This window comes from Pleuronectes platessa, chromosome 20, assembly GCF_947347685.1.
Source record: "Pleuronectes platessa chromosome 20, fPlePla1.1, whole genome shotgun sequence".
Taxonomy (NCBI): domain Eukaryota; kingdom Metazoa; phylum Chordata; class Actinopteri; order Pleuronectiformes; family Pleuronectidae; genus Pleuronectes; species Pleuronectes platessa.
Window position 1 is genome coordinate 18,181,289 of NC_070645.1, and position 24,482 is coordinate 18,205,770.

Below are 24,482 nucleotides of genomic sequence, written 5' to 3' on the forward strand. Positions count from 1 at the left end.
ACACTAAAATGTGTGTGTGTGTGTGTCTCTACCTATGCTGAACCCCCCAACACACACACAAACACACACACACACACCACAGACCACAGTGGACCAGTGGAGGATCAGCACCACTCTCTCTGCACAGCTTCACAAACCAGTTACAGGTAAAACATCTGCACAATTTGATTTTGAAGAGAAAAACAGTTATGTTTTATAGTCTATATGATGATGGCGCTTTAATTATTTTCGCCATTTGAGTTTTTTTATTTTAATTTTAGACTAAACAGAAAAGCATGATGCAATTTGTTTCCTTACAGGAGTAAAGATGAAGCTGTTGGTCTGTATCAGTCTCCTCTGCCTCTGTATCTGTTATTTCACAGGTGAGTTCCTGTCCATGTGTCAAACTCTGGTTCCAATTCTGTCAAGAACTGAATATAACTTCAGTTTATTTCATTTACACGGAAATATCCTGTTGAGGTTTAAGACATTAGAACCGAGTTGGATTTATGTTCGTACAGATGTTTTGTAAACGGCTTTAAATCCTGGATGATTCTCCCAGATGTGACAGTGCTGCATTTGTTTTGAGTGACTGCATGTGTACAAAGGGGAGTCTGTGTGTGTGTGTGTGTGTGTGTGTGTGTGTGTGTGTGTGATAATATTTGAGCAGGGATGCTGAGCTCCTCTGGGAGAAAGCTCAGTTTTCCATTTTGCGGACCTGAATCCCGTCTTTGTGACTGAAAATCCCAGGAATGCTCGGGAATGTTAATTTCCCTCTCTCTCTCTCTTTCCTCCTCTCCACAGAGGCCAGAGTCATCCCTGAAGGAGGTAACTGTACACAAATAACATCTCTGTCGACGTATAGAATTTCACCACAAAACCAAAAATATGTCATATATAGTTATTGAGACAATCCAAAATTTCTGCAAAAATATATATCTTTCTGAGTTACTTAAACTGGATAAAAACAGTAAACTAATAATGCACCAAAATAAAAGTTGGAAGTATGTCTGTACTGGACACTGTCGCTCTGTGCTTTCAATCAACTTCTGTCTCCGGTAAACATGAAATCTCTCACTATCAGTCAAACGTCCACTCGATGAGACATTCCTCACCCTCGTGTTGCTCCATCTCTCAGGAGAGTTTCTACCTGGTCTGAGGATTCCTCTCTCAACAGAAGGGACAGTTATCAGAGGCAGGAGCTCAGTCGTCAGTTCTTATCTTGCAGGCCCTATCAGAGGCCTTTGACACAGTGGACCACCGTATCTGGTCTGATGTGTGTTTGGTTTGAATCCGTATCTATACGAGCTGATGCCTCCTGTTGTCTTCTTGCACCATTTGGCATATCCACCCCTGCACACAAGTCATCCCAGTGTTAGAAATCAAGATTTTACTGTGACTCAAACAAAGGTTTACAACAAACAACGTTGTTAAACTGCTCAAAAAGGCTGAAACATTCAACAACAGAAGCCTCGTGAGCCCAGGACATAGACAGAGGTTCTACAGGATGATGTACATTTTGTTTTCAGGTGTGGTTCACGTTCCCCTGAGAGGACAAACTTGTTCTTCATGCATTTATCTTTAGACAAAGTATAATCTTCTCTTTGTGTGAAGGAAAATAGACCGACTGAACCCGAGCAGCTTTAGAGAAACTTCAAAATCATCATTAAATAACCAGAGGAATGTGATTATATATATAACAGTGACTGTGCTTGTTGTGTAGTGCCGTACGACGAGCCACCAGCTGTTCCTTACTGGCCCTACTCCACCTCCGACTTCTGGAACTACATCGAGTACTTCAAATCCATCGGCGCCTACAACCACATCAACGAGATGGCCCGCGCCTTCTTCGCCCACCAGCCGCTCGGAGACACCCTGGGATACGAGACCAACGCAGGACATGAGCACTGAGGACGGGGACGGACGGATGTAGCAGCTCAAAGTAGTTATGAAGGAATACATCTCTTAGCTTCACCGAAAGGAAATGAGCAAGAGAAGAAATGAAATACAGGAAAATGTAACATACTTTCTCTTATTATAGCAAACAAGTAGAATTCAGAGGTAGTAGAGAAGGAAGACCTGTAGAATTGTACTGTTTAATATCTTCATGTATTATGCCACAAATAAACCTTATTGAAGTATCTAAGAAGTTCTATGAGTTTCACTTCATCACTTTTTATACCTTTGTTTGAATGTAACTCACTTTTAAAGTTTCACTTCATCTGCTAGTCATATGAATCTCTTTTATATATTATTATATATAACACAATAATATGAATATTATTATATTTGTATTCATTTATTATCTATGTTTTTGTTTGATAGATAAAATTGAACAAAATTAATAATGTTCATATTCATTAATCTGCAGATTATCCTAATCATCAATAATATAATATATATCTCAATGTGAATTATTACTGTTATTTAAATATAAGATAAAGAACAAATATGCTGAATTCAGATTTTTGTTACTGTAACACAACCACAGTGCGCTAATGAGAGAGCGGAACCTTCGCAACACGCCTTTGGCAACAGCCGGACACAGTTTAGCGTGGGGCCACATTTGTTTTGTTTACGGATGCTGGGAAGCTAACTTAGCTTAGCCACAAACTCGCATCCACCGTGTGTTTTTAAAACGCAGCAGCTGATTCGTTGCGATTAAAACAAAATGAAACCTGTGGTGGACGAGATGTTTCCCGAGGGAGCGGGTCCGTACGTGGATCTAGACGAGGTTTGTGGATTAGCTCCCAGCTAATGCTACCTAGCTCCCAGCTAATGCTACCTAGCTCCCTAATGTCTTAATCCACTTAGGAAGGGAAACGATTTTCTTTTATGTAAAAAATCCTCCAATATTTCCGGATGTTCCTCCTTTGTGCAGCTGAGGCAGAAGATTACAGACACTTTACATGTTTGTGGTTTAATATTTGTTTTTGGTTTGTACAAGTTTTATTTTACTGTAAAAAACATAAAAACCTCCTTCATCACTGTCAAATTAAAAGAGAAATAAAGACAACATGGTCTCATTTAATCACAGACACAGAGGAGCTCGTGGAATCTAAACGTTTCCTTTTCCAACTGAAATAAATCCCACAGACAGTTAACATGGGGATTAAGCTGCCATTTTATTTTCTATTATTTTAAACCCTGAATCATTGTGTTTACTGCTGCAGCTGAAATAAAGTTTAATTAATTAATTAAAGGAAAAGTTCCCTAAAAATGTCAGAGTCCAGAAAGTTCACTTACTTCATATTAATGACATAACAGTAATAAATCCTCTGATCTTCAGACGTTTGACAGTTTACCTTGAAATAAGCCTGAAGTGATTTATTGATCATGACATCACCTGTGGATTGTTGTCGTTTTTGTTGTCTGTTTGTGTTTGTGCGCTTTTCTTTGTGTCACATAACCTGCTGTACTGGTGCATGTTCACAGGCAGGGGGCAGCAGCGGTCTGCTAATGGACCTGGCAGCCAATGAAAAAGCGGTTCACTCTGATTTCTTTAATGGTAACAGACACACACACACACACACTGACATATTTCTGTTAGTGCACGGAAAACAGAAATCCTACTTGATCTGGCACTTTTCTCACGAATGAGAATACATTTCTTAATTTGTAAGATGACAAAAAAATAGGTCAAAGATGCAAGAAATGACTCATTTGCTTCTTTAATGATTGAATCCGATAAAGACGTGTAAGCAAAGTGTTGCCAACAAGCTGAAGTTTGTAACTAGACACTCAGGAGTTTGAATGTTTGTGTTTGCACGTGTGTATCTAACATGAACTTGTCTAAATTAAAAACTAAGTTCCCTTTAATTAAAAGCTGGCTAACACACAGAGAACCCTGATTATTTGGTTATTTTAAGCTTTAAACCTTAAAGTCAAACTTAAATTATACAACCAAGTCGAAGCTGAACAATTCAAAACACATTTAAATTAAACCTCAGACTATTAGAATAATCCTTTAAAGCAGCAGCAGCAGCATCCTACCACTAATTAGACTTATGTTCTTACGGAAAAGATATTCAGAGTATTTGAATATTGTTTCAGTAATGTAAAAAAGGTAAAAGGGTGAAAGCAGATTACTGAAGAGCTGCATGGAAACTGGAGCTTCGGTGTGTAAGCACATTATGCATCGTCTCCTCAAATTAACCCTTAAAATCCACCATAAATACCAGTGAATGTGCTGGAACTCACAAAAAACCACAGAGCTAATCGGTTTTCTGTCTTGCAGCGTTGGCTGCGGGCAAAAACAATTCTGGCTCAGCAGCACATGACCTAGAAAGAAAAGAGCTGATTGTTAAAAAGAGGGGAATGAAGGAAGAGGCGGAAAACAGGGAGGGAGGAAAAGAGTTGAGGAGAAGACGGTAAAGTGAGTTTATAGCTGCTGTAAGACTGAAACCCAGTGGGACACCTATAGCTGCTGTAAGACTGAAACCCAGCAGGACACTCAGGCCAGTCAGCTGCTTTCAAACACACACACACAGTCTGCAGTCCGTCCCCTGGGCTGTTAACGTCGCTAAAAGGGACATTCAGAGGATTCTCCCCCCGGGACACTGACTGGGACCTGAAGTGTTGTAACACCGTGTTTCATTCACAGATAAACCCAGGTAGTTCCCAAAGAAACCATCAGAGGAGAACCGAGTTAAGTGTACAATAACATTTCACTGAGTACACAACCAGAATCTAAAGTGATAAAATCAGAATCCTTTGTCAAAGATGTGAGACACAAACTTTGATGCTGATTCGTCTCTCATCCAAACTTTTTAATCAGTGGTTCTCAACCTTTATGAGATGTGACCAACCAGAATAATCAGGATGAAAGCTTCTCCTCTGCACCTGAAGCAAACTTTATTGAAAAAGTTTTGGTTTTGTCCGAGCACAAACTGATGTGCACACAAACTGATGTGCACACAAACACACCTCGGCTATTTCCTGTTTTCAATTGTTCTTTTATTTGTGTCACCATCATTTGTTTGTCCTGTGATCAGTAGAATGTCTCAGTTTGAGTACTCAGTACTTTGAAATTAAAAGTATAAAAAAACAAAAGTAAAAGTAAAATAAGTTTTCATCAAGCAGTGAATGTAGTTGTAGAGAAGTTTAATTTGATCCAAACTAAGCAGCTGAAGTGAAAGAAGGTGTAATAAGAATGTGGGAGTTCTTGGTAACAGCTGGACTGATTCCAACCTTGTTCTGTTCCTCTCTTCCTCTGTTCCTCTCTTTCCCTCTTCCTCTCTTTTCTTTCCTTCTCCTCCTCCTCTGTTCTCCATCTGCAGATTTCGAGGATCTTTACGATGACGATGACATGCAGTGACGACACTTCACCTGGTCCTGTATATAAAGAAAAAACATTTGTGTAGAATTCTATATAAGAGCTTTCTCTTATTTGTACAGCCCCCCCTCCCCCCTCCTCCTCCTCCTACATGCCAGGCACCTCCTTACAGAAAATACGACTTTTTGGTTTTACAAAAAAAGGGAAAGAGAAGAGGACAAGCTGTCATGGTGAACCAGGTGTCTACGCTGAATTCTAAGAATCCCACACATTCCGGCTCCAGAGAAAATTATGAGTATGGTTTTGGCGGCGTCCTGTTCGAATCTGCTCGGGACCTGGATTGTAGGTTTGCTGGCTCCGCCGAACACCTGTTTGCAAACGTAATTACACACGAGATACAGTGTTAACATGACCAGTGAATGTGGAGCACGACTGGACAGGATGGGGGGGGGGCAGAATGTGGAAATGCTTCAAAAGGAGAGGAAATGAAGGAGCACTGGTGAAGTCATATATCATTAATAAGGGAAAATGGAAATGCTCTGATTTGACTTGAAGTGAGTCCATGGTCGACACAATGTGGACATGACACCCACCAGTTACTCCACTCAGCCGTGCTGCTAGAATCAGCTCCTGCAGGGATCAGCTGCAAACAGCTGCAGGAGCATCAGGGAAGTGAGCCACTGATGAAAGTCCCTGTTCGTCCCAGAGGTGCTGGACCAGGTCAGAGCTCTGTGCAGGTCACACACTCACCAAACTGTGAAAACACATTTCTTTATGCAGGCGACTTCGTGTTAAAACATTGAGAGATCTACTCCAAAGATGGGGGGGGGGGTTGTGGGTTGGTAGCTTGTTAGCTTTCGACTAATCAGGTTTAAAAAACGTCTGTAAAGTCTCTGGTGTTTTGTTCTTTAACTGGCAAATAATTATATTTTAAATTAATGAGAAATAAAAAAAATATATGAAATGGAGTAAATGTGTTGAAACTTATTTTGTCGTGAACATTTAATTGTCGGGTTTTCAGGAGCTTTAAGGATTAGAACTAATCACAAGCAAAACGCTGAACAGTCCCAAAGGTGCCCGATAATAAAATAACATTTAAAAAAACAATGTTCTTAGAAAACTAAATCACCTGAAGGTGTAAAAAAGTTTTTTTCAAATACTCCTCATAGCAGGACAGTGTCCTAACTGAATTACAGACGTGTCCACTCAGATGTATTGATGTTGCATCAGTCGCAGCGACAGAATCATCCCTGCGTATATGTGTGTTACAAGGCTGGCATGTCCCGACACAGTTAAAAGTGAGGAGGAAACTGTAGATTATCAAATTCCTCATGTGTAGACCAGCTGTCCCTGTGTGTGTGTGTGTTTTTGTGTGTGTGTGTGTGTGTTCAGGTTTGGACAGAAGCTGTGGTGTGGCCTCTCTCACGTCTCAGAGAAGTGTGTATGTGGCAGCCCGGCGCCCCTTCATTAGTTCCTCATGTTTTCTTTCTCCCGTCTCTTTTGTCTTTCGATGTTTTTCTGGCTCTCGAGTCTCTGACGCTTCTTCAAACCACTTCCAGGTTCCACTTTCTAACTTCTAATGAGACTCGTGTTTAAAACCATGTTTTGCAAATTACATAATAATACATAAAACATCATTTAAGACAACTTCTACCATTTCTCCACATCTCCATCTCTAACTTCAAGCCCTTCCACCCCACCCTCTCTCTTTTCCTGTGCCTAATTATGGTGCCTGCGATTGGTGCAGAGTCACAGAAAGTTGCAGCCAATCAGGTGCCGTGTTGAGGTGGCCCTTGACCCCCTCAGGTGGTGCGTGTGTGTGTGCGCGTTTTCCTGCCCGAGTGTTAACGAATGTGTGTGTGTGTGTGTACGTCAGGGGATGACGGGCTCGGTTTAAAACCATTCGGGATCCCGTTGTCAGGTCAGTCTGACAGAAGGGCCACAGGAACGGGGTGCACCAGGAACCTCGACAACACAACACACACACACACACACACTTAGTGTTTGAGCCCAGGTGGACCTGTTGTCTCTCTGGAGTCCACATCTGGATCTGCAGACATCCACGCTGAGAAGATAACCACAGGTAAGAACACTACACTAACCTCTGCTACCTCTGTGTTTATTTACCCGATTCAAGTTCAGGTTGAAGCTTGGCTGCTGGATGACACCTGGTTCAGGTTTTACAATGACACAGCAGCCAGGGGCCGTGTGGCAGCATGTTTGTTTAAAGCCTCCTGAGTTACAGAGTTCAGCTCAGAGCTGCAGGGGTCACTTCATCGGCTCTGCAGGGGAAAACCAGCTCAGGTCTGAGGTCTCAGCAGAGGAGGTTTAACACCTTCCAACAGGGATTCATCAGATTTGTAGCTTTCTCTGTATTCATGCAGGACGTTGTAGATCAATAATCCACCGTTTCCCTTTGCAATCAGGATTTTTAGGCTCAAAAGCAACTGAGTGGATTGTTTTTTTGGAAGTGAAATCATCCCTTTGTGACGCTGGTGTTTGCAGGCGAGGAGGAGGTGTGAGAAGTCATGGCTGGACGGAGGAGAAGCAGTTTCTTGGGCGTGTTCGTCACGGCTGCGCTGGCTGTGGTGCTGCTGCCCGGTGAGTTCACAACACACATCATCAAATAAAGTAACACTAAGGTCAGAATGTCACGTATCTATGGATGGATACCTTCACATTATACATTACGTCCTGTATATAAATATCTGGTTTGATACGTAATCAGAAGTGAAAGACGAATTCAGAAAAAAACACCAAAATCTTACAAATCAATAAAACTAGAAAGATATAAGTTAAAGTTCAGCAGCAGAATAAACTCCATCAGAGCTGGTGCAGCTGAACCAAATAAAGCAAGTTTATCTTAATCCTTGAAATGTAAAACCTTGAGTTATCAAATAAAAGGAGAAGATTGAAAAGAACCATCGTCCTCCTTTGCTTCTCTTTTCTTTCCATCCTCAGAATCTCTCTCTTTATTTTAGTTTCATGGTCTGTATTCATCTCCTCTGTTTCCTTCCTGCTCCTTCCAGCTGCTCACCAGCGTCATGTTCATCTCAAGGTCTCATTTCTCTGAGCTCTGGGTGAATTGGAGTGTTAAAGGTGTTCTGCCCTTCACCAGTTCATGGCCGTGGACTCACTCTGTGTTAAAAGTGGTTGTAACTCAACTCAGCTTCACATATTTCATCACTGTGATGTTCGTCTATCATGACATGACAGGTTATATTCCTCCAACATCTGTTTCTACCTTCCTCTCGTGACATGACTCAACGTATTCACATCTCAACTCCCCCTTTAAAAATCATTTTCAAAATTGCAGTGTCGTGTCCGATAGTGAACTGGGGAAATCATTAGCAGTAGTCAGGGAGGGGGGGGGGGGGGTTCTCCTTTCATCGTTTCTGCTCCTGTAAAAAAATTATTACCTGTCAGCATCACCTCCTCCTCTGCCCTCTTAAAGCGCTGCTGTTTCCAGATGTGCCAGCCTCTCTTTTACAGGCTCGTAAAAAACAACACAGCGGATACACTGAGGCAGCATCATTTAACAGCCCCCCCCCCCCCACCTCCTGCACCACCCCGGGTCACCTTCACATTCATTCTTTGCAGATTCCTACTTTTGCTCCTGTGCACATCACATCTCCCCGACTCCTCCATCAGAGATCATCAAAACTCTGTTAGAAGTTTTTTTCCACATAACCCTGAATTATCCCTCCATGGATCTCCGGTCATCTGTCCCCCCCCCCCTTCCTTCTTCCTCCCTCTCCTCCTCTTCCTCTCCCTCTGTAAGGCATTAACACCTTCTCCCTGCGGAGATGAAAAGAGCTCGCTCCGCTGCTCCCCACGGCAGCATGGGGTCAAACGGCAGCAAACACACACATACGGACACATGTGCACGGCTGCAGACACACAAAGTGCACACGCAGCTCTTTGAGAGCCCAGCAGGGGGTTGGATGTTACAAGCTCACCTATAAAATCTACAAAGAGCTGCTGTCGCCAGCGCCTCAGGCAGAGCTAATTACCTCTGCCCTGTTTAATGTATAATATCTGTCTGTGAGGGCTCCGGCTTTAATGTCATATTCTCACTTATGTATTCGAGACACGTTTCAAAAGTCACTTGTCGCGTCTCAATTTCAGCTTCAGCAACTTCTGTGTTTGTTTTTCCCTGTAGCGTTCCTGTCTGCTGGACCAATCGGGCTAAAGGCCAAAGGAGATGGTAGATATGTGTTTTTTTTACCGGAGCACAAACCTTGAAAAGCAGTGTTGAGGTTGGAGGGATAAACTCACACAGTGGTGCTTGTTTCTAAAAGTGCACAGTGTCAGTCTGCCAGAGGTGAAAGACATAGAAGTTGTTATAAAATGTTCCCAGTAACTCAGATCCATCACCTCTGTAGCATCAACTCTTCACCTCATCATGGATATGTCATATCACATAAAGAGGCCTAATGATATATAACAAGTTTGAGTCCTTGAATATCTTTAGAAGTCACAGGAACAAGTCCTTGAATTTGATGAGCGAGTGGGTTTGGAAGCTCTGGGCTCAGCAGTGCCTTCATTTTTGTTTTTTAAATCTCTCCTGCCCTCAGAGGGGGAAGGTATCGAGGAGAGGGCGACGGCTGCAGCGTCACAGCGGAGTCTGGTCCGCAGCCGCAGGAACATCAGCTGGTACAAGCAGCACTCCGACTTCTGGAACTGGTACAAGTTCTTCACAGACAACGGCAACCAGGAGGCAGTGAGTAAACACACCTCTGGACATTAAAAACTAATTTAAAAATAAGTCTTTAAGTGACAAATGACAGTTTTTGTTGCGTAATCATGCTAACACCTTAAAAAAATACATCTTCCATGTCAAAGGTAATAACTTTCATGCCTTGTGCAAGAGATGTGTTGGATCCCATCACTGTGTTTAGTGATTTGACACGTTTACGCTAATGTTTTAAAATCTTTCCACCTTGAAAACCTATTCAACAAAATCCCCATGATGCCTGAGTCTGATTTCAAGCCTATAAAAATAATTTGGTGCTAAAACGAATCCGGGTGGAGCATCACTTCACAGCTTGTGCTCTGCTGTTATAGCCCAAATGTGTCAGCTCTGCAGTAACCCCCCCCCCCCCCCGCCCCCCTCCCTCCTTCCTGCTCCCACTTCCTGCTCCCAGGTCACGAGATGGACCGCATCTACCTGGCCTACCTCCAGAACAAGAACCGGGCCGAGGGCCGTCGCTCCTACAAGGCCTACCTGAGCCACCTGGGGGACATCTACAAGTCCTGCGCAGATTCTGATGACCCCGACTGCGTGTCCTCTTACACCGCCAGGCCCAAGCCAAAACCAGAGGCCCCCAAACCGGCACCGGTTAAGACCTGTGACCCCACCAAGGACACCTACTGCCTGTATGCTGCTCTGCTCCAGGGCAAGAGCCCCTACCAGCCCCTGGTGCTCCCAGCGGAAGCCCCGGCTCCAGCACCTGTCAAGGCCCCGGCGCCTATGTACGTCCGCTCTGCTCCGGCAAAGGACCCACAGTCTGGGTATCAGTACTATGCTCCATCCTCAACACCTTTCCTCACCAAGGTAAGAGATTAGATGTTGTTGTTCATTATGTATTACTGAAAACTACTGATTTTAGTGAATTAAAAATAGAAGATCTGCTGCACAGATTGTCTAGTTATCCTACAAATTCAACATACGCAATCTGAATTATTTGAGAGATAAAAAAGCTTCTGCCTCCAGCCTTTAACGAAACCACGGGACCACCTCTGTCTGTTCTTCATTCTTCAGGAGCAGAAGGCCGAGCTGCTGCGGATCTGTGCGTCTGAAGACGTGGAGTGTCTTCAGTACCACCTGAGAGCCGCCTACGGGTACGCACCCGCCGCCGGGCCCGTGCCGTCCTACGCCCACCTCGGCTGTGATCCCAAGAAAGACCCCACCTGCAAACCCAAGCTGGTGCAGAAGGCCCCATCTGGCGTCTACCTGCAGTACCCCAACTGTGACCCCGTCAGGGATCCCGCCTGTGCCTACGCAGCCTCCCTCGTGGTATGTTTGCTTTTTTGTTTTTTAATTACATCTACCCTGAGACTATCATGATGTAATAGGGTTACTCTCTCTCTCCTCTAGGCCGCCCGTGCTCCTAAACAACCTATCCCTGCTGCCCCTGGGTCCTGCAACCCTCTTTACGAAGAGGGCTGCAACCCCCTTAGCGCCACCAGATTCGCCACTCCCCCACATTCGTACAAAAACGAGGAGGCAGATGAGGCCGCCGCCATCCGTGCCGCCCCTCAAGCTGCCGAGCCGAGCAACGACCCCTATGCCATGTTCAGGGATGCTTATGCTCAGGCTAACAGAGGTGCTGATCCCTATGCGATGTACCGCCAGGCTCAAGAGCTTCTCCTCCAGCTTCTCCTCCAGCTTCTCCTCAATCTAATGACCCATATGCTCTTCTGCGCCGCTACATGTCCCAAGCTCAACAACAGGAACCCCAGTCTCCACGCATGGAGGCGGCTCCAGAGTCCAACCCCAACGATCCCTTCGCTGCGATCCGTGAGGCGGCGGCTGCCATGCATCGCCGCGCTCCTTCCAACCCCAGGCAGCAGATCCCGTTCTCCAACCCCAGTTATGAGGAGCCTGCCCGCGAGGAGCGCCACCCTCTGGGCCCCCCAGGTAAGACCAAGGAGGGCTACGAATGCTTCATCGGCTACGACCGTGACTGCTTCCCCGTGAAGCCGGCCGAGCCTCGCTCTGGAGTTCACCGCCACATGCCCTACCCTGCCGAGCCCTACGAGCCCCACCTGAACGCCGACGGCACACGGAGCGGCGTCATGGAGCCGTCCAACCCCGACTGCGACCCCGAGTACGACAGGGACTGCCGCCTGCGCCGCTACGAGCCCGAGCAGCCCCATGTCGAGGCCCAGCCCGAGCAGCACGCCGAGGAGGACCACAGCCAGGGGGCAGCAGAGAGGGAGTATCAGCCAGAGGAGCAGGAGCAGTACGAGGCGGAGCCCTACCAGAGCGGCCAGGAGGAGCCTCACATGTCCTACCCTCAGATGTCCTACCCCCAGATGTCCCACCCTCAGATGTCACAGGGCATCCCAACCCTGCAGGACATCCTGAGGCTCTACGCAGACCAGAGCCCCGAGCAGGAGGAGCGCAGAGCTTACGCAGGCGACTACCGCAAGAAATAAACCTGCAAACACACTCATGCATGCTGATGGACATGAACACACGGTCCCGTGCGTTCTTGTAGCTTAGCCCATGACCGCCTCACGCAGTGCACAGCCAGTCCAGACTGGACCAGATAAGGGACACATGAGAAGTCAATGGACCCAGTGAGCAAGCACATGCACGTGCATCCACACAAAGCTTCCAGCTGTTTGGAGCGCGCTCAGAAAGCTGAGAGAGTTCCAGCCAAGTTTTCATCTCTGTAGCTGCTTTACATCTGTTGCTTTGCCTTTTTTTTCCAGCTTCCACCTCAAACCTCCTCAGTTCACCCGAATGTGTTATAATACTCAGCTTCGCTTCTCTTTCTATGCATCTCACTTTTTTAATAATTGTGTTTGTCACATTTTTTTTGTCAGTGATGGATTATGTAAAGTTTTTTTTTCATTTTGAATGTTCAAATAAAAAAATTAAAAGCTCTACAAAGCTGTTTTTTTTGCATTTGATTTATTGAATCTTGACATTTGACTCAACTCTACTGGCTTTAAAACTGTCGGATCCACTGATACAACATCACAAAGGTTTTAACATTTTATTTTTATTATGAACTAATAATCAAATCTAATCTCATTGGATGGTTCTTTAGAAAGATCTTCAGCCGTTGTTGCATCTACAAGACTGGGATGTCACTCACTATAGAAGAATGGTAAAAGTAAGATAGTTCAAACTTTCACAAAGAGCCAAACAGGATGAATATTGGCCTTCCTTCAGGAATGATTCATGAGTCAAACCCTGCGTCTGCTTTCAGTGTGTGGGTTTCTCATTGTGATGTCAAGTCAAACAACCTTTGAGCTTCCTCTGACTCCAGCTCTCACCCTCCTCGTTCCCTCAGTCAGCTCCACATACAAGCAGCATGAGGAAGGTCACAGAAGTGAGGCTCCAAACTTTATTGATCCGGGAGCTGTCGAACACATTCACACTGGCAGCAATCCAGAAGCTGGAGGGAAACTTTTATAAAGCGTAAAAACTTTAAGGAAGAAAACTCATCCTCATGACTTTGTGCAGCAGAGCTAGAAACTAAAATATGATGGAAATGTTTTTTCCAAAATAAAGTGTTAGTAAATATGTCAGTCATCACAGAGCTGCCTTTTAATAAGAAGACCTTCCTAACTGTAAATTCTTAAAAAAGGGATTTTTACTTTGGTCGTAAATCTAGTCTACAGAGTCTCGAGTCGAAAGTAATTTTTAAAAATGTACCTATTTATTTTTCGGGTGTCTCCGAATCTGATTTGAATGTTTCACTTTAATTATTCATGTGTCTATTTATGATGTGTTGTCATGCGTCCCTGAGTTTCTAAAAAGGTGCCTTGAAATAAATAATTCTAATAGCACCTCAGTATCTTGCCCAAGGACACAGCTTGGCATCAAACCACCGGCCTTCTGGATCATGGACAACAACGCTCTCTACCTCCTGAGCCACAGTTGATCCAGTATTGGCTGATATTGAGGCAACACAACAAAAAATGTTCACAAACTTCTTAGAGGAGACGTCTGAAGAATAATTACTGTGGGAGCTCCAGTAATAACAGGAGGAGCAAAGATTTATGGTGATTGACTGAGCACATGTCAGAGTAAAAGTTCGGTCAACTTTGAACTTTGACTCTGTCACTGAACTTGTTTTCACTGCGTTGGACGTCTTCATCGCTCTTCATCTCTCGATGTGTCGCTCCACATGTTTCTCTGTGAAACGGCCGAAAACGAGGAGTCGAACTTTGAAGTTTTCCCCGGAGGCAAATGAGAAACTATGAAAAATAAACGAGCAGAGTTGTTAACATGAATAAAAAGGAAACTGGATTCACTTAATAATAGAACAGCCGTCAAACACTGAGACAAATACACTGACGACGAGTCTCCACTTCCAGAAAGCATCGTAAAAAGTTATTCTGACAACTGATTTCATTGTGGCTGCAGGTTATTGATTTTTCACCTTCCTGTTCACACGACTGTTTACTGTCCGTGTTCTTAACTTTCCTATTATCTTATGTTTTTTTGTCCCAGCAGGATATTGAGTCTCTTTGAAATGAGCTCCTTTCTAATATCTGAAAATGTTCAGGGAGTTTTTTTACCTTCTCACCTGCAGACGTTGAGTTATGTCTCTAGACCTTTGTAAGAAATTGATTATTATATTTCTTCGAATTCATATTAATGCTTGATGTCTTGAAGTTCAGTGGTGGGATGTACATTTACTTTGCTACTGAACTTTTAAAGTACATTTTTCATGTATCTGTACTTCGACTAACTAGATTTATTGTCAGGAACTTCTCTCCACTACATTTACACGAATACTACACTCTTAATACTTTAAATATATTGAATATACTCACAAACCAAGTTCTTACTTTCCCTCAAGTTGAAAAGTTAACATGGTACTTTTACTTAATATTTGTATCTATTTATTTGTACTTGTGAGTCAAATGTTCAGGAACTTCCTTCACCAGAATAATAAAAGTGTTAAATTCCAAGCTTCCAAAGACAAAGATATTAAGGTAATATTGCTTCTCTAAAACAACAAATTCAAAACAGATTCAAAAAGTAAATTTGAATCTGTTGAATAAAATAAGAAAAGTCAACAGACAAAATTGAAAATCTAAAATAACAAAGAGGATTGGTTTGGTTCAAATGTCCCTAAACTTTCTGAGACTCTATTTATCTAAATCAGTTAGTGAGAGAGAGAGAGAACAGAACATCCCTTAGAACTCATGTATGTTTAACAGTTAGACCAGGCCGCTCAGACTTAAATAAAATGTGATGATAAATTGTGTGACCGTGAAGATGAAATAAAACTTGGTGCTGTAATGACAGAGAGAGAACGAGAGACATCCCCTGCAGGTCGAAAAATAAACACTAACGAGAGCGTGTGTGAGTGTTTGACAAAGATAAGAGATGCTCACTACTAATTATATCTGCCTCCAGCTGCTTATGGTCCCATGCCCCCCCCCACACACACCCACACACACAGCTGGGACTCCCTCTTGTGGTCGCTGATGAGCAGGCGAGGACGAGGTGGAGGTTTGATGCTGTCAACAGGAGTCAGAGCTGATTTATTTCACTGAGACCAACAATAGATCAAACTGTCACATGAATCCCACCGTTAATTTTTACCCCTCTGACCTGTCATCAGCTGCTGGGACGCTGATTATCAACTGACCAATCACAGCTTCACTTTTATTAATATCACGTTGCCTGGAGGGAAGTTGAGAGGAGAGTTGTCGTTGTTTTGACAGTTAAATATCTTGAACATTTTAATTTGAACCACCACTTGTTTAATTCTGTTTGTGGTGAGATCAACTAACAGAAAAAAAAAAAAAAATGTAAATGTATTTTCTGAGTATTTAACAGTCAACAGAAACTAATGAGAAAAATGTTGCCTGCAGCTTTATATTCCTCTTTTTAATGGATTTAGAAATTGTGCCTCGGTTTTTTCTGTGTGCAAATTACTTTGGATGGGACTAGATTTCGATAATGAACTCAATATGATTTTAAAGATCTTAATATTAGATTGTGGCGGAGGTGACGTCCACAACAACCTGAGCTGCAGGATGGAGAAATCAAAACAAATCAAAAATGCACGACAGTGACTTACAGAATGAAACAGGACAGGAGGAAACTCTGGGTTTTGGTTGTTCCCTGAAGTTTGGATCGTGAACTCCGTCAGGTGAGTTTAAACTATTCAAATCAAAACGTGTAGAAAGAGGTGGAAGCTTTTGCCGGGGCTGTTTTTAATAGAACAAGGATTGTAGCTAAGGACATTTTATGCTTCACTGCTTCACTGCAAATCCTCAGAAGCAAAGACGAGAGTTATTTCTGGGTCAACACCTCCGAGCGATGGCCTCACGTAGAGATGACTCACAGGTGGAGCTTCTTAAAATAAAAGAAGAGCAGGTGCTTCTGCCATCTTCTCTTCAGAGCTGAATACCGAGTGAGACCGAGTGGGGGGTCGACCTCTGCTCTCATTTCCAATTACTGATCCTCAGAAAGTGGAGGAGTCCAGAGAACACAGTCGGAGGAAACTCCACCTGCTTTCCATTCGGCTTTATTATAATGTACCAATTCATCAAAAACACACTGTGCTTTATAATCTGTGTTTCTTAGAGTCTCTGTTATGTTTTACTAATTTTATTTCCTTTTACGTCAACTGCATAATATCTTTCTCTTTCATTTCACTGCTCTTGTCGCCCTCATTTCTTAATGGTTTCATTCGTGGGAATTCCTCGACTCTCTGGTGTCGCTTTGTCAAGTCAGTTTAAAAGTTGCTGCACAGATCAAGGGAAATAAAATAAAATAAATAAATAAGGCTGTGAAAGTGATTTTGTGGATGCCCTTAGAAAAAGAAAAGTTGTCAAACAAACTCACCTGATTAGATTTAAAGTTCCTCATTTGTCATGAAAACCTTTATCGGTTTAACCTTGCTCGAGTTTTCAGCTGTAAAATGTTCATTAAAATTATTTGTGATTTCAGACATTTTCAAATTTGGTCTATTTAACCAGAGAGACAATTCCCATCAACCCCTCTTGCTCACACTGCTGCTGCAGTATCGCCCCCTGTTGCTTCAGCCCCTCCACCACCACAGCATCCACCTGTAGGCTCCAACGGGGGGGTTGTGATGAGCAAGTATTTGCTCATCACTCCCATTCCTGTGTAATCATATGGGGGGAGTGATTAAGCTGGAGCCTAGACGCCAATCACTAAATCTGTTGTAATAAATATATTACATGATCGAACGTGAGTCGTCTGACTGAACTGGGTAGGTTGAGCTTTATGAAAAAGTATTGGCAGAAATAATAATAATTACGCCTTGTTCAACAAAGAGTGAACATGTGTAGGCGGTGGATCAGAGTGTGAGTCTGTGGTTCACTCAAGTGTGCGACCGTTGATCTTCTCTCTGACGAGGTCAGAGGAAAACAGAGTCAGCGATTTCCAGAGGCAGATTTACGAAAGCTGTGAACCTGAAGGACGAGTCCACGTTGTTTACATTTATTAAGTCTGTTTAATTCTCTATTTTTATTCCATTTCTTCTCTTTGCCGACTTTGAGGCAGCTCGACTTCTCTTTGCTCAAAGTCATCTCAGACTTTCAGAATCAATGAGGATGCATAAATAATTTTTAACGCTCGACCTTTGACACGTGCATCTTTTTGAATCTCTGGTTTGATGTTGACCCTGAGAAGTGAGTGAGCTTCTGGTTTACACCCAAAGTAAATCCTCAAGCTCTTAAATCCTAAATGTGATTTTCTATTTATCAGCTGTTTTACTGATTTCGGTTTGAGGGCATCTATCAGACTTTGAAAGCAGATATAGAGGCTGAGGCTGAAAACACTTGTTGGGTCATTTGGAAAATTACAAAATAAACATTTGACCAAAAACAAATGTAATTCTTAAAGTGCTCCACATGTATAGAAGAGGATTGTTTGTCTCCTGCAATGTGAGCTTCTCTTTTCTCTTTCTAGTTCAGTCGTAGTGAAAAGGTTCTGATTGGTCCCCAAGGAAACAGAAACTGTTCTAACAAGGACGCTGCAGAGAGAGCCGGGGGGGGGGGGGGGGGGGGGGGGAGAGAGAGACACAAAGAGAGACACAAAGCCAGAGGTGGGATGTGGTCTTATCGTTGTGCAGCAGGGTCGCTCACAGACAAAAAGCCATGAACCAATTTCATACCAAATTTACAGGAAAATTTCGATTAATTACCCAGAAGCATTAGCTGCGTGCTGGAGACAATTATAAAAATCCACATGCAGACGTTATTATGTGATCGCAATTTGTGTCTGTGCCCCGTGTGAGGCGCACACGCTTCATTCATAAGCTTCAAACAAACCTGGGAAAGAAAAGAAAGTTTGTGTGCGTTTTTCCAGGGCCACACGACACACACACACGACACACACACACAACACACCTCGTCTGTGTGTGTTATACTCATTCCACAATTTAACTACAAGCCCCCCCTCCGTTTGACTTTTGTTCCATTCTCCTGTCGTTGTGTAACTCGGTGATTGTCGGGATCCCGCGTTGTGTGTCGTGGCGACCTCGGTGTGATAGATGTCCCGTGCCTCTCGTTGTGGACTTGGCGATGCTCAGGTGTTTGTCTCGCCATCCTTCGCCCTGAGCGCTCGTTCATCACGCCGCTGCTCAGAGGGGGCGGGGGGGCGGGGGGGGGGGGGGGGGCACGTCCCTCCCTACCAGCGCGTCTGATTAAATATGAATCACTCTTCAACACACTTCAGGTGTGTGTTCATGTGCGAGGGAACACGTGTGTTTGTTATTTTGCTTCTGAGGCCAGTGTTGTGATCATCACTCTTCTATAAAGACCTGAAGGAGCGGGGGGGGGGGTTTGCTCTGCTTCCATGTTTAATTACAGCCAAGTAACGCAAATTAGATCTGAAGTGGAAAGTGGAGCAGCCGTTTGCTCCATGTGACAAATCCATTCTGATAGAACTTGAGTGAATGTGTTCTGAAAGCCGAGTGTGTCGCTGGAATATGTCGCTGTGTCTTTTCTCTGTGTGCGTTTGCCAAACCTCCCATGTTTGGTCATGAAGCTTTGCCATCTGGAGCCACTGTGCCTGGGGTTTGTGTGCATGTGTGTGCATGTGTGTGTGTTTGTGTACACAGGGAGCAGAGCAGAGAAGAGCAGCTGTTTAAAACAGCAACAGATGGTTCCTGCTCCTCTTCCTCCTCCTCCTTCTCCTCCTCCTCCTCCTCCTCCTCCTCTGCTGAGGTCCTTTATATTTAACCCTGGATGGAGAACGTGGAGAAGTAGAAAACACCGTCAGTTTAATAAATCCCTTGTTAGTGAGGTCAAATGAGACAAATCCAATTTCAAATCAAGTGAACGGAGGCCTTCAGATTTCAGGCTGGTTTGATGCACTGATAATAAGATGCTATCTGATTGTTGTTGAGGATTCGAAAAGGAAAAATGAAGTAAAAGTGAAAAGTGAAATGAAGAGTTTCCTCTTAATGTTTCACGTGCATTTTCAAATCATGCATGAAATAGAATGCACCAAATAAAAACTGAAATATTGCAAGTTTCTATTACTCCATTGTAACTTCATTAGATTCTTGTTGTTAAAAAAAATATATATATATCCCATTTGTTGTATGTTTTTCAAGTTCACCTTTTCCTTTCACATATAAACCAACACAATCTAATTTAACACCGTGACTTTGTTTGACGTGTGTCTGATTGAATCACACACACTTCAATCTGAGATGTGAGATGCATGGAGGAGAGAGTGCTTGACAAAAGGAGCTCATATATATTCAGGGGGAGCTGCACCTTGTTTGTCTCAAGTCGTTTTGAAAGTCAGATCTAAACTCACCCGTGAAGTGCTGCAGTGAGTTTCCTCCTCGGTCCCTGATGTAGAAAAGAAAACAACATCGTCAAACGCTACCACAAAGATTATCCAGGGTAATTATCTGTGGATAATCTCAAGAGCCGTCACTTCTGTCCGCGGGCGTTTCTGCAGAGGAAGTCAACTCAGTCAGTTAATCCAGATTCAGACTCACGCCTGAATCACGACCACATTAATGGACAGGCACAAGCAGGGACGACTCTGTGGACAGCTGTGACCTGATCCCACAGATCATTGTGCTGCTCTTCAGAGGTGGTGAGATTTAGAGGGGAGCGTCAGCCTGAAGACAGGAGGACGTTTGGTCGTGCACGCTCGCCTCCATTCCAAACGCTCCTCAGATTCAAGCAGATAAAGATGGACGACATGACAGCTCCCGTAAATGAAGCCAAACCATCTTCATCGCCTCCTGGTGGCCCGGCTGCAGTAATAGGTCATAGACACAGCCTGCTCCATGTTAGCAGACGGGACATGGAACAAACTGAAACGTTTTTCTGGTGTGTTTGGTTTTTATCTTTTTATTTGATGATATAAAAAAAGGTGAAAGGTTGTGATTGACAGCTGAAACTGACTCAGATCGGTGGAACGTGTGTATCAGTGGGGTCTTGATACTGCAACCTCAGATGACGGAACCCGTTTTCACGATACTTTGGCTTAATCTTCGTAATACATTATATTACATCCTTATATTCCATGCAAGAAGCAAAACATCAGCTGATTTAGAGCAGAGGACGTTGCTCAGAAGCCTGAAGATCACATCCCACCTTGGGAAGCAAGAAATGATCTTTGACAACATCCTCGAGAGGAGGCACAATTAGTCTCTGATGATTCCCCCCCTCACGAACCATTAGTCCAGCTGAGCCGGGCTTCCCTTATCTTGTTCATTGATTTTGTTTTCCAAGATGTACACAGGTGGGGAGAAACTAACCAGCGGCAAACCAGTTAGGAGGAGAAACGACCGTGAATACCACCGTCACCTGAGAAACGTGTGGAGGCACAAAGGAAGAAGACACCGGTCACGAGTCATGATTCACCTCCTCAGATGCACCACACCGACCGTTAATGCTTCAGTGGAACTGAACGTTATCTCCCTCTTTATCTTGGCTCTCGAGCTGCATCGCCTCATTTGTCACCTAATTATTTCTGTGAGTCAAGGCCACTCAGTGTGTCACGACTCCCACACAAGGTTAACACACGTGAAACAATAAAGAGAGAGAGAGAGAGATAGAGAGAGGGGGAGAAAGGAGAGGTCAAAGACGGAGAGAATGACTGTGTCCAGGCCGGACCCTGAGAGGCCAAGAATGTTGAGATGTTTTTATGAAAACGTGAGAACGTGCGGCGGCAGCATCCGTCCTGATTGTTGTGATCGGCCGTGGGATGGAGAGAAGGACCAAAGGTGATGGAAGTGATTGGCAGGACAATAAACAAGTGTCACACGGCTCGGCACCCCGGTTGCACGTGTAGATCAGAGCTCGTGTTGTGTGGATGTTCGAGAGTTATTCTAATGAGATGAATATTCACATTATTCAACGTGCACTCTGACATTTCCTCCGGGAGCTCGATGCAGAGATCCAAAGAGGGAGAGACAACACAATGTGAACGCATGATTGTGAATATGTATGAGCATGTGTGTGTGTTTACAGAAAAACTGTACGAGCTCACAGCTGTGAACACAGACGAGAAGCACCTGGTAACAAGGAGACGAGGGATGAAAAAAATTAATCGTAATACACCATTGACGTCATAAGCAAACAATGCCATTGTGACAGGGAAAAGCTGATCAGATAATTTTTTAATAATATCACGCAGATGGAGATTGACAGTTTGTCTTATTTGCTTCATAGTTCAAACTTTTAATTAAAGGTGTCCCCCAAGGCTCAATACTGGGGCCCTGTTAATTACACACAAAAAAGTTTTCTTCTTTAAACTCACAAGACAATTTTATGCTGATTATCTCATCTTGTAATGTGAAGTCTGCTTTTGGAAAACAACACTCACCACTTGATATTTATTTATTTCATAATTCGTTTTTTAATGATTTGTTTCCCATTAATACCCTGACAATTTAAAAAACACATTATAACTGCATGTCTCCCTCCCTGAGCGAGCAGTGGCTTTGTGATTGATTCCTCATCAGCTGCTATTGACAGAATATTCGATCAGTATTCTGGTAGAGTTGTGTTTATTTACACAACACAATTATCACACAAACTTAAGTCAAACACCTCACTGACTTCAATGGCTATCAGCCGAACACAGAATGCAGCTTCATGTTTTGAAACATTCTGCTTTATTTACCCTCATATGCACTCGTGTTGATTGCAAGGTCTGGAAAACTCGAAGTATGTGTCAAGGTCCTCAACACCGGGGGGGAACACTTGAACACCGGGGCACTACAGAGCTGTGAGGGTCATTGTAAGTTTTCCATCCTCGTGTAAGAGGTGGCAAGCTAATGGATTCACACTTTTAAAAGGATAAAAATGAAAACACGACGGTGAGCTCATCAGACTCCCCCCCACAATCCAAACCCACTTCTCAGACTCCAGTCTCTCCAGTGAGCAGCAGCTGGGACTCGACCAGCGATGAGTGAATTCACCGACACGTCCGACATCTGAGGAGCCGACAGGAAAATCTCAGAAGCTTCAGGAGCGACGAGAGTCAACACGAGAAAAAAATAAAAGTAAATGTTGCTTCTCTCTCTCTCTTCCCTCTTCTGGTCACAAAAACACTAATTTGTTCACATAAACAAGGTCATATTCTTTTCCATCTTCTTCTCTACAGAAAGTTTGACTCACTCAAACCGACGGGGACATTCATCCTGAAACTGTAGTGATTATAAAACCAATGTGACCCCCCCTCCCCCTCTTTATCAAGCTGCTAATGAGGATGCATGAAGCGATTCAGCCGAGATACACGCTCACTTTTCCAATAGGACTCCGGTCGGGATTGGATTTGGACCAGTTACAGAGATAGCAGCGTGACGAGAGGACGTCTCCACTCAATCCAATTAGGACGGAGCCAGAGGAGGGACACGCTAAGGACATGTCAAACAATCAATTGAGAGTAATGGAGGTGTTTTAGCTCGTTAATCTCTCCGGACTCCTCTTCAGTGTCTGTGCAGACCAGTGTTTATCTACTTGTTGGAATCTCTGTAGTCAAATTAAAAGTCCAGATTGTTTCTGAGTTAAAGAGCGATCCATCTTAATTCAAATCGTTTATGGAGGACGATTAAATCTGATTTATAAAGTTAGTGCCTCAGACTGCTCATTATGTTTCTTTGTCTGTAGGAATAAACTACCTCCAACATTTAATTATCCAATAAAACCGAGATAAGATCTGTGAAAATGGACAAATGTTGGTGACATCACATAACCAGTTGAGCCGCGTTGTACCTGCTCCTCCAGTTTATTACTTTAACCGTCTGCACCCGCTCAGGATAATTCAATTAGAATGTGAACGCTCCGTCCTGATGCTCCATCACAACTGTAAAGATTTATTATACAATATGAAATAAAGGCCAGGGCAGTTAGTCTCAGATGTCTGGAGCTGATATTCAACCAGTTTGATCTGTAATCTGCTTCTCTGCAAGTGATACGGGTGTGGTGTTGATACACACACACACACACACACACACACACACAAAGATACCCAAACATGTGCACAAAGCAGAGTTTATCTTGTTTGGTTGAAGACTAGAACGTCTAAATGGTGCAGGTGGAGGTTTCCACTACTTACTGCTTTTGCTTTTATATTTATTCATCAAACTGAAACGTGTCCACTCGTCTGTCTGTTTCCCTCTGGACACTTCAAATCTGTTTATACTGTGTAATGACAAAAAAGGTGTTGAAGTGAATATTGAGTTAAACAGGAGGAAATATGGATTTTTGGAAGAGACTGTGTTTGTTCATAGTAATGAAGTGTTGTGTCATCCAGTGTGATCATGGTTTTATAGTTATTAGACAGTGGAGGTCTGTGGCCCAGAGGAATACGTCCTGATAGGTTTGATACTGAGTGAAATCTTTCATCCTTGGATTCGTTCTTACCATTTGCTGTGTGAGCCGACATCTTCATTCATGACAATTAGACATTAGGGGAACTGACCATATTGGACAATCACATGCATGTAGGCACAAAGTCTGGGAAGAATAGAGCATAATGGGAACAGGATATTCTGCTGTGGTGGAGAACAAAATCTAAAAATCTGTAAAAATCTGCCCTCGGAATGACCGAAGAGTGACTCATCACCATCGACGTGAATCAAAGAGAAATTTCAATGAAGCTGAACATGTTTGCGAGTTTGAGAGAAACTTTTTTAGAATTTTTGAGGAGAAAACTATTTATATTTCAAATGCCAAGGAGCACAAAGACGGGCCGAGGGAAGCATTACTCAGCAGGAACTCTTTCTCGACTTTATTGTGCTGCACAAACAAGCTTTGAAAAACTTTTGCGTCCAATCCTGCAGGACGTTAATACCCAGAAGATAATAATGCTGCACGCTAACTCCCAAAGTTTCCTCTGAGCCGCTGCCCAGATGTGCATCCAAACATGTGCCTGTGTTTGCAGGCATCGCCTCGTTACTCGTTATTCGTTTATGGCTGTCGCTCTTAATTCTTCAAATGGCGTCTGTTTCACACTGAGAAGAACGCTGTGACTTGGAGTGTTAATCGGCTTCTCTCCAATAATTCATGGATTAAT

General features: G+C 43.5%; 3 protein-coding genes across 3 annotated transcripts; all 3 read left to right on the forward strand.

The window, feature by feature from the left end:
* Positions 1-86: 86 nt before the first annotated feature.
* On the forward strand, positions 87-2,033 carry otos (otospiralin). Its single transcript, XM_053412351.1, has 4 exons — positions 87-146; positions 300-362; positions 784-807; positions 1,703-2,033. Exons 2-4 carry the CDS (start codon positions 308-310, stop codon positions 1,888-1,890), a joined length of 267 nt encoding a protein of 88 aa, XP_053268326.1. The 5' UTR covers positions 87-146; positions 300-307; the 3' UTR covers positions 1,891-2,033.
* A 485-nt stretch (positions 2,034-2,518) lies between these two features.
* On the forward strand, positions 2,519-6,245 carry cops9 (COP9 signalosome subunit 9). The gene is made up of 3 exons (XM_053412352.1): positions 2,519-2,713; positions 3,415-3,487; positions 5,259-6,245. Exons 1-3 carry the CDS (start codon positions 2,651-2,653, stop codon positions 5,294-5,296), a joined length of 174 nt encoding a protein of 57 aa, XP_053268327.1. The 5' UTR covers positions 2,519-2,650; the 3' UTR covers positions 5,297-6,245.
* Positions 6,246-7,782: 1,537 nt separating this feature from the next.
* Positions 7,783-12,758, forward strand: and1 (actinodin1). Its single transcript, XM_053413081.1, has 7 exons — positions 7,783-7,855; positions 9,417-9,461; positions 9,832-9,981; positions 10,402-10,811; positions 11,019-11,273; positions 11,355-11,567; positions 11,783-12,758. The coding sequence occupies exons 1-7, from the start codon at positions 7,783-7,785 to the stop codon at positions 12,416-12,418; spliced, it is 1,782 nt and encodes a 593-aa protein (XP_053269056.1). The 3' UTR covers positions 12,419-12,758.
* Positions 12,759-24,482: the final 11,724 nt, after the last annotated feature.

Bases quoted from the DNA above. Each gene is read 5' to 3' on its own strand.
- otos (XM_053412351.1), top strand. From the start codon at position 308: ATGAAGCTGTTGGTCTGTATCAGTCTCCTCTGCCTCTGTATCTGTTAT. The intron at 363-783 runs GTGAGTTCCTGT...TCCTCTCCACAG, and splicing joins CTGTATCTGTTATTTCACAG to AGGCCAGAGTCATCCCTGAA. The intron at 808-1,702 runs GTAACTGTACAC...CTTGTTGTGTAG, and splicing joins CAGAGTCATCCCTGAAGGAG to TGCCGTACGACGAGCCACCA.
- cops9 (XM_053412352.1), top strand. From the start codon at position 2,651: ATGAAACCTGTGGTGGACGAGATGTTTCCCGAGGGAGCGGGTCCGTAC. The intron at 2,714-3,414 runs GTTTGTGGATTA...GCATGTTCACAG, and splicing joins CGTACGTGGATCTAGACGAG to GCAGGGGGCAGCAGCGGTCT. The intron at 3,488-5,258 runs GTAACAGACACA...CTCCATCTGCAG, and splicing joins TCACTCTGATTTCTTTAATG to ATTTCGAGGATCTTTACGAT.
- and1 (XM_053413081.1), top strand. From the start codon at position 7,783: ATGGCTGGACGGAGGAGAAGCAGTTTCTTGGGCGTGTTCGTCACGGCT. The intron at 11,274-11,354 runs GTATGTTTGCTT...TCTCTCCTCTAG, and splicing joins CCTACGCAGCCTCCCTCGTG to GCCGCCCGTGCTCCTAAACA. The intron at 11,568-11,782 runs GCTCAGGCTAAC...GCGATCCGTGAG, and splicing joins CCATGTTCAGGGATGCTTAT to GCGGCGGCTGCCATGCATCG.